The sequence below is a fragment of the Euprymna scolopes genome, chromosome 24 (genome assembly GCF_053919585.1).
Source record: "Euprymna scolopes isolate OS-2025 chromosome 24, ASM5391958v1, whole genome shotgun sequence".
Classification (NCBI taxonomy): domain Eukaryota; kingdom Metazoa; phylum Mollusca; class Cephalopoda; order Sepiida; family Sepiolidae; genus Euprymna; species Euprymna scolopes.
Genome location: NC_136505.1, coordinates 32,923,738 through 32,933,737, shown reverse-complemented (window position 1 = coordinate 32,933,737; position 10,000 = coordinate 32,923,738). Strand labels below are relative to the sequence as shown.

Genomic DNA, 10,000 nt, shown 5'->3' with positions numbered 1-10,000 from the left:
ATTATAATGAATGAACGATCATTTTTTATTTATTTTTTTTTTTTTTAAGATTTGCAAAGTACACGATCAAACCAAGATTTTGGTCCGTTATGACTAGGGTTATGACTAGGGTTATGACAACGGAATATTCTTATCGTTGTTCTAACTCTTGAGTGTATATCCGACACAGTTAATCAACCGAGAACGACATCACTCTATGTAAAAACACAAGATATCAACGGGTACACACTCGAGAATCAAAACAATAAAAAGAATATGCTGTTATCATCCTAGCCCTAGTTATAAATCACTAAAAACTTCGTTAGGCGACTTAAGTTCCTTTTTTTTTTCTTTTTTTTTTAAGTTCAAATCCTCAATGAAGACGGAAAAAATGAAATACAAACATTGAATGTTTTAGAAAGTCACGTAGTTACTTATGAAAAACCAACAAGGAGAAAGACACGAAAAGAAGAAAAGAAGGGGGGAAAGAAAGTATGTGGGGGGGGGTCTCGATATACACCCACGCAGAAGTTGATGATTCGTGTTAGATCCTGGCTTCCCTCGTAACCCTTAGGGAAGAAAAAAATAAGTTGACTCAAATCGGCATTTTTTTTTGTTTTTATTTTATTTTTATTTTTTTATAGAATGGGTTTTCTCCCAAAATATAAAAGGATGTTTAACCCTCCTAGATTTTAAGTCTTATATTTATTAATATTCTATGTTAAAGATCAATTAAGAAATCGATAATTGTGAATATTAGTACCTCAAATACTGCCTTTGTTTTGTTTAGCCTCTTTCAACCTACCGTTTTTTTTGTTTTTTGTTTTTTTTTCATAAATTTCCACATTTTTTATTTTATTTATAAATTATTTTTAATTTATATTTTGCTGCGAGTTTGTATTTGTTTTTGTTTGTTTTTTTCTTCCTGGCAAAATTCGATAAGATCTCCCGGGTAATTACTAGTTTCTCATAAATTGTTTTAATCAATTGCCTTAACTTGTCGTTAGCCTGCCAGGAAATCTGACACGTGCTTCGGCATCTTCCGGTTGATTTAGTAAGCAGTCGAAAATGGCCGAACGGTAAGCCAGTATGTCTGGTTCAAAACCTGGACCCGTGCCGTATTGGGCTAGTGTAATTTTATGAAGTTTTAGTTTTATTTCCTATATACATGTATAGATAGGATATTGATGAAACATGGTTATAAAATATTCGCTCTCTTGGATTCTTTTTATTGGGAAGCTTGGAAGTATCAACACGAACATCTTTATCCAATATTTTCAGTATTGCGAATATCTCATGAACTTGTTAGTGCCTAAAATGGAGCTGATTCACGATTAATGTTATGGTTTCTTTTTTACCTACGATTAGCTGAAACCTCGCCATGGTATAAAACAGTTGTCACGTTTTTGTGTGACGATTTCAATCAAAAGTGGTCCAGCAGCGTTGAATCTTCACAACCATATTGTAATTAATCATGAAACTCCAGAATAAAATTGAAATAACTCCTGAAAAGCTTCAAGATGCCTAGATTCCACCCAGTTTCCCCATTTGAACAGGTGTGCTGACATTCAGTACGTTTTAATAAACATTTTTACATTTACGTTCTTTACTGCTGTGTGGGTGAAAATGTGTAAAAAAAAAAAAAAAAAAAAAAAAAAAAAAAAGTGGCATGACTTGATTTTCATTCAGTCTGCTAGCCCCACTCTAAAATCAAGGCGATAAAGGAACGAGAGTAAATAAAATAAAACTGGAATAATATTTTTATTTTTAGTCATTAGCAAATTTTATCTCGTCTTTGAATAAAAACCTGTTGTGTGGAGCACATCACTTAAGAATGTATGACGAATAGTCACAAAGGTCTATTTTTAAGCCTCATGTGAATCTTTACTCTTCTGCCAATCTTGTGTACCATCGACCCACATGTGTGTATCTATGTGGCATTCGTAATTTCATTAAGGCCAGTAAGCTGAAAAATGGCGTCATCACTGAGGTCTTAGCAAGCAAGATCTGTCGAACAGTCTGACTGTCGATAATGAATCAAGTTTTTACAAAAAGCATTAGAAAACTTAAAAATTGCATTAAAAAAGAGAAAAATAAGGAACACGATTTGTACTGAAACTCATTCAATATTAATTTGAAATAAAATTTAAAAGGGAAGGGTTGTGGTTACTCGTTAAAAGTAATTAAAATCCATGAAACATTGAAATGTTTAAAGGTTAAACTACGTCCATTATTTACTTATAAATTACATTTAAAAAGAAAGGAACCTGATTCGATTCATAGTAAAACTGAACTTTATTCAATATAAATAAAAATTATGCATGTAAAATTACGTATGATTGAAGCAGACGACATTTGCAAAACATGACATGAATTTGGGCAACAATTATTAAACAATCAACGATAATTTTTTTTTTAATTTAAAACGAATAGTGTTCCACAGACGTGCAGTTTTATGAAAGAATCTTTGCTAGTGGACCTTGTGTATAGATTTAGGCACAGATAATGGGGAAAATTGTTGATAGTGATTGTAGCTAGTCGAGTGTTTTGTGAAACTTTGACAAGGGAGGGAGAACATAGTTAAAAACGTCATTCTTTAATAATGACCCCTTAGCAGCTCTTCCCACGGGCAAAAAAATAAGAAATCGAAAGTATTCTAAAGGTCCAAATCATGTTTCAAGTTTGTAAACCAAATACTCAGGAGTTTCCTAGAGACGTTTCGCACACACAGACAAGGTCACTCATATGTTAAACATGTCCGTGTGCTAGAAAGTTTCCATCCTAAATTCTACGCAATCATGCATAATGTAGAAACTATGCAAAGAATTAAGAGTAATAGTTAAATGAAACGATGATATGATTATAAATTATAATGAATGGCTAATTAATGCAATTAGATTTTATTTTTCTAATAGAAAATTTTGGGTTCTATCTGAAATATGTGTGTTATTTCATTTATCAAGATCAGGTGAGATTAAAACAAGATGCTGCAAGAAGTTTAACAAATGAATGGCAGAAGTTTGCTGCGTCAATGTTCGGGACGTGAAGTCACGCTTAGGTGATAAGTTTGCAATGACAGGAAAGTGTGAAAAACATACTGGACGAAGAAAGATAGGAAAGATAAATATTTTCCCGGAAGTGACAAAAAAATCCCTTTCTAAAATAACTTCCAGTGTGTGTTGCCGAGAAAATTAGAAGTATATCTACCTATCTATATATCTATAAAAACGAGGATGTGTAAGAGGACACTTCTCAGCCTATATACTCAACGAATTTTTTTATCTAGACTTGAAATTTGGTATATAGGATATTCAGGCATATAGAAAACTTAATCGGTTTATATCCGGAAAAAAGGCTGTAAAGGGGACAAAATTGAAAAATCGGTACTTGGCGGTCATCGGATTTTTGTTTGTAAATTGTTCCACGACTGCGCATGCGCGAATCGTTCACATTGTTAAGAATAAGTAGGTTTGATAACGTTTTTAAAGACGTGTCAAGCTGGCTTAATAGTTACTGTAGTTGACTTCCTGTTTTTAGGGTTGGGTTTTGATTTTGATTTCAGCCTGATTTTTTTATTTTTTATTTTTTTTTACTTTCAAGAAATGAACTGTTTTGAAAAAAAACAATATTGGCATGCACCTGTCTTTGTTTCTGTATGAATTAAAATATAATATTTGAGTATTTTACGACCGGGCAACGCTGGGCAGCTTTCTAGTATACAATATTACTCGTATTTCATTATTTTAACGCTTTGATAATGCTAAGACATGTATGTTTTAGTACATGCAAAAATATATATAAGCACATTTTCAAAACAGACTAAACTTAAGAAAACAAGCCATGTTACTCTACGTTTAACGAGTACATTTATTTTTTAAATGTAGATGCTGCTTACATTGCCCCCTTGAAAATTAAAAAATGAAAACTAATAGCTAAGTTACACGCCTTATAACGTGTATCATTTATATTTTTAAAGTAGCTAATTATAACGTATTATCTATATATGTCCAGGGTATACCACAAAACTGGATCCAGTACTGAGGCCTGAAGTTTTGACTCTTCACTTAATTGTCACTACGCCAAGGTCACTCTGACGCAGTGAGAGGACCTGTCAATGTCCTGATCTAATGGATTAAACCAAAACTAATCATTTACAGACGTTTCATTTAAGACCAATTTGTCAGTTGATACAAAACTAGTCTGGCGCCAATGTTCAGTTTATAAAAGATTCATTCAAAGAACAGAACACTTCCCATGTGTGTGAGAAAGAGTTATCCTTATTTTCTTCGTCTTTCCTTGTTGAAATCTTGTCAGCAATCACGTGACCCTCTCAACTTTCTGTCGGCTGTTACTTTCGGCCTAAGTTTTTTGGGTTTATTTTTCCCCCCACTGAAGCTAAAGTTCTATTAAACACCATCAGCATAATAGCTGAATGACACATTGGCTGAAAACATAGAAAAAAAAACAGTAACAGTGGGCAATACTACGAAAAATAATGCAAATAGTTTTCACATAAACAATTGCATATATTTGTTATATAATCATGCAGAAAGACATGCGATTTTTTTCTCATAAATCCTTTATATATTTTTATATTGATCCTTCAAAATCTACCTTGTTGTAACGTGAGTTGGGGTTTCTTCGTTTTGCACGCTACTGCTGTTACTTGAGTAATATATTTCAAAATTCAAAATCCTGGGTATGACCTTAAAAAACAAGCTCAATTTGGCGGCTGTGGTGAATGTGAGATTCCCCTTAGTTACCATTGCTGTCAGGTCCACTTTGGTCCTAAGTGCTAATATTAGGTCGAACTGTCTGAAGATGTCCGACCAAAAATGCACCAAACATTATTGGTTTTCCTTTGCTTTTGCAAAACTCAATCATGTTCTGCAAAGTCAAAAGCAGTATTTTATAAAACAATCAAATCAAACACGATGAATAAATATTTAAAAATATAAAGAACGTGAGGCAGAAAACCTTTTTTCTAAAACTACTTGAAAATGGTTGATATGCCGTAAAACAACGCAAAAATATGCAATTGGCTTTCTGTTGTAAAGTTTTATTAACCGTTTGAGAACCATTACGTCATTTTTCTCTGATATGAGATCCATACATTATTTGATTTTTTTTTATTGCGTCTGATGATACATATGTTTAGTAATCGTTAAAACAAATGATCAAGATTTTTAGCAGATTTAACAACTTACAGATTAAATAGTAATGTAGTGATGATGAAAAGTCTGTGACGGATACCCGTGTTGTTTACTTCTCAAACTATCATGGCAGATGTGCCCTTTCTAATGGCGATAACTATGCATTCTACGATCAAACGAAAGTGTCTTTTTTTTTTTTTTTTTTTTTAATACCTAACAGACTTTTACGCGCTTTAGAATATCGATGAACATGCGATGAGCTTATGTCTTTTATACCTGATAGGATGTAAACTCGTCCGGCGTTAGAGAGTTCTGTTCTGCATTCTCTCTGCCTAATCTCTACCAACTCTATTTCATTCTCTTGTGTTATCTATTTACCTCATACATTCTTTTCATCTATATCTCCTCGGATACGTTTGCGTATATAATTTGTCAAATTTCTAATAACTTATCAGACCTACTTGAAAACCTGGTTTGTTTTAATAATCCATTGTTTGTTGATTTGCGCGATAATTCAAATCCTAATATAAAATTGCATTTCAAAAGAAATTCTAAAAATAGTTGGGTCTTCCTCAGTCTATTTTCCGTATACTCCTAATATGCGCATAAAGACGAATAAAACTTTGCAATTAATAACTAGGGCTAGGAAAACAACAAATTCTTTTTGTAGTTTTAACTCTCTAGTGTGTATCCGTTGATATCTTGTATGCTTTTATATAGAGTGATGTTGTTCTCGGTTATTTTAACTGTCTGATATATACTCGAGTCAAAACAATAAGAATATTGTTGTCATGGTCCTAATTAATAACTTATCCACAAAATGTAAGCAATTTTTAAATTTATTTTTTTTATTTATTTTTAGCTGGACCGGTTTCTATCTGCGAAGGGTGTTCACCCGGATCATGGAGGTAAATCTTTTACCATTTGCACCGATGGGCAGGCACACTTACGACAATGTCTTCACCCGGAAGCTAGCAAGAAGAACATCACGTTGCCAAAATACATGCACAGTTTTTATGACTTAAGAAAGGAATTCAAAAAATTTTACAAGACAGAAGCTGGTAATATAAAGACAATGTTGGAATGTATCTTTTTTTTCACCTGATATTCATATATCAGCGTATCTGAAATGTTGGCGAATAATTAAGTATATACATTTTTTATTTTCTTCTGTTCGCGTTGCGTGATTTCCTATGTTCGTTTTTAAATTCAAATCCCTTAAATAGTCAAGTTGACTTTTTGATGATGTTTAACTATTTCAGCGTTCCATCGTAACTTAAATAACTGGCTATTTGTTCTTTTCTCATTTTTTGGTAATATTTTTTACTTTTTTTTGGGGGGGGGGTTGTTCGGTTGTATTTTTGTCGTTGTTAACACCCTTCTTCTAGTTGCCTGTTCCCAAAGATTGTTAAACACTAAGTCGATGTTTATTATTATTATAAAGGAAAATATGTCCCTGAAAGGTATACGTAGGATTAGGAGCAAAAAATATATATAAAAATTACTTTAGTATAAATGGATTTATTTTTCACTGACCGATGACACAAAAGATGAAGTGTCACATCGGAACAAATATTACACTTTGCTCCTAGCCAAGCTTCTTTTCTAAAACTGTTTTTCCTCGCTGGATGCTGGTAATATAAAGACTATGTTGGACTGCATTTTTTTTTTCGCCGGATATATATATATATACCTAGCATTTTTTTTCTCTTCGGCATATTTCATTAAATGAAAGATACTTTTTGTATATTAATTGTATTTTGCTCCTTTCCAACTTAATAACGGTCTTCACTTCTGGCAGAAATCGGCTGACGTAATCGCCCTATTTATCGGAAGTACGATTACTTTCAAATCCTTCTGGATTCATCGTCAGGGATAGATTAATCTAACTGGTAGACGACGAAACCCGTGTCAGTAGATAATATTTTAAAACCAATATATATATATATATATATATATATATATATATATATAAGTAATTTATAAAATATATATGGCGATTAAGCTACACTGAATATTCTGCGTTTCATCCACTATGATTCGTCAGGCTTATACGCATAAGCCTGACGAATCCTATAGTGGATGAAACGCAGAATATTCAGTGTAGCTTAATCGCCATATATATTTTATAAATTACTAACTAGCTCTACCTACGTATTGAGCACTTTTGAAGTAAATACTTAAAGTTTACGCATAAATCTATACTTTCGTATATTAGGTTTATGTGAGTAAATGAAGTAGTTATATATATATATATATATATCAGATAAGCTTACTAAAATATATATATATATATATATATATATATATATATATTAGTAAGCTTATCTGAGATGTTGGTGAATTAAGTACTAGCTGCATATACTCGGCACTGCCAGGTCGAAGCATATTGCCTGGTAAAGGGGTTAGTCACATCGTATTTAAGATAGATCGAATATTCCAGCTCTTAATCCTATTACCATTTTCCTGAAAGTGGGGTCCTGGATATGACCTAAAACTATATCCTATGGTGAGGCCCCACCTTGCAGGCCTTGGGAAGTGTGGAGCCACCCTTTAATTGCCATTGCTCCCAGGTCCACTCTGACCCGGAGTGGTAGTACCTGTTAGGGTCCCAACTATGGGTTAAATAGAATCCGACTTAACAAAAAACAAATACACTCCATTAAAAATTGTTTCTCAAAATAACTAGATTCGGCATTAAATAACCTGAAAAAGGTTGATATGCCGTAAAACAACCAACCAATCCTGAAAGTGGACCACACGTTTGATTTATGAAAATATAAAACATATCCATGATTACTTTTGTCACATAAATTAATATACGAAAGTATAAATCTATGCGTGAACTTTAAGTATTTACTTCGACATTGCTCAATACGTAGGTAGAGCTAGGTAGTAAGTTATAAAATATATATGGCAATTAAGCTACACAGAATATTCCGCGTTTCACGCTAGGATTCATCAGGCTTATGCCTTGGGAATATATTTTCGCCCTGCCCCCCCCCCGGCAAAAGGGAAGTGGACCTGTAAATTAACGCTTGTCCGTTACTCTGTTCACACTTTTCTCAATAACCACGCCTTGGAATTTTTTGAAATTTTGCACAAACACCAAACATGAGTAAAAAAAAAAAAAAAAGAACGAATTTTTCCTGGAAAACTCCGGTTGCCCCCCCCCTCCCTAGGGTGCCTTTCGGGTTAAAATGGCTAAAATTGACACTTTTGTGCTTATTTAAAAAAAAAAAATTGATGCCTTGGATTTTTACAAAACTTCCTGAAAAAGCTGTAACAGATTTCTATATAATTTTTTTTACAGTGATCACCACTTATCAAGGCCCGTAAGCCACTCAGGGATAAGGGTTATTGCAAGTACATTACGTTAGTGTGGAGATTTGATGAAGTGTTTACTTAAGGGGCGGTTCATTAGGAATTTGTTAACGTTGGACTGTTGTTTGTCTATACTTCGTGATAACTCTTGGGTGTGCCCCAGGGGCTCTTTTAGGGCTAATAAAAACACTTCATTTTGGGGAATATTTTACTATATTTGTCCAAAGTTTTCTGTATATGTTTATTTAGCGGTTTTGCATGGTGCTGAACTCAAATTTAAATATGTTAAGGCGTTGGGGACATTTGGAGCTAAATGGGGGGGGACAAATGATGGACTGGATCTTTTTTTTTTTTTTTTTTTTTGCATGGTGCAGAATTCAAATTTACATATGTTAAGGCCTAAAACTGCACCGTTTGTTCATTATCACAAGGATTTGACTTCCCTTGGGAACTTTTGGGATTAAATGGGGTGGGCAATACTGAAGTTAGTCATTTTTTGCCTCGTTCACTGTGCACTCACGGGAGAACATGCATGCTTCACTTGTTGTGGTCTGAAATGCTATCAAATGTAAGATAAGTTACTCGTTGAAAGTTCTCTCTGCTTCTGACTGTGCCAATATGCAGAAATTTAAATGTAATGTGAACAAACGTCTTTCTAAGCTACCCATTTAGAATACCCTCTAAATTGTCCTCTAATTATAGTAGTAACTTCCGTTTCAGTGGCAACATGCCTAGTTTCGAGGGGGGGGAGAAACAAAAAAATGTTTGTCACAACTTTTATGTCCTTGTGCAAATTAAAATCAATATATATGGATATTAAACCTTATGTCTAGAATCCTTATTCTGATTTTGATCAAAATCCATTACGCGATTTTGATTCTAGAAAACGTTCAAAATTTAAGGATTAAGCTTAAGGAATCCTAAGAAATTAAAATTCTTGTAATCTTGTTAAATTTGTATGTAATAAGTTTGATTCAAATATGTAAATTTTCAAATAGACGTGTTTTAACCACCATTGTCTACGGGATGTACGCTAAGGGTTCAACAATGGGATATTAATATAAGTAGTTTTCAAAATCGCTTTTGGTGTAAAAAGGGGCGGTTTTTAGTTTATTTGAGGGATGTTTTTTAGCAAGTTTAAAAATTAAAGTGTCGCGCAAGAAACGTCATTCGTTTCTAAGCAACCGAATACAAAACTAAATATTTGTTTTACTGTTACCTCCCACACAGTGTTGGTACGAAACCCTTACACCATCATCCTACCCCATTATATGATAATACCTCCGCTAATAGAGTATTGCAAACGAACTAATGTTATATTATATTGCATAGCTTATTTTAATGTAAACTCCGAATTATCTATATTTCAACTAATATTTCCAATTTTATTCTTTGTAAAGAATTAATGAATATTGGATATTTAACCCATTCACTGTAAAAACTCTTATTTAAAACCACAGTAAATTAGCTCTCTTAGTTTCCCTGGTCCTCGCTCCCTGCCAGTCTGTGGCTCTCGCTCCCTGCCAGTCTGTGGCTCTCGCTCC

At 33.4% G+C, this 10,000-nt stretch overlaps 1 protein-coding gene across 4 annotated transcripts in view; it reads left to right on the top strand.

The window, feature by feature from the left end:
• LOC145246648 (epithelial splicing regulatory protein 1-like) overlaps positions 1-10,000 on the top strand; it is a 152,057-nt gene that overhangs the window by 52,298 nt on the left and 89,759 nt on the right. For all 4 annotated transcript variants that reach the window (XM_080108353.1, XM_080108352.1, XM_080108351.1 and 1 more), the window contains exon 3: positions 5,995-6,217. In XM_080108353.1, coding sequence (XP_079964479.1) covers positions 5,995-6,217 — 223 coding nt within the window. The remainder of the gene's footprint in view (positions 1-5,994; positions 6,218-10,000) is intronic.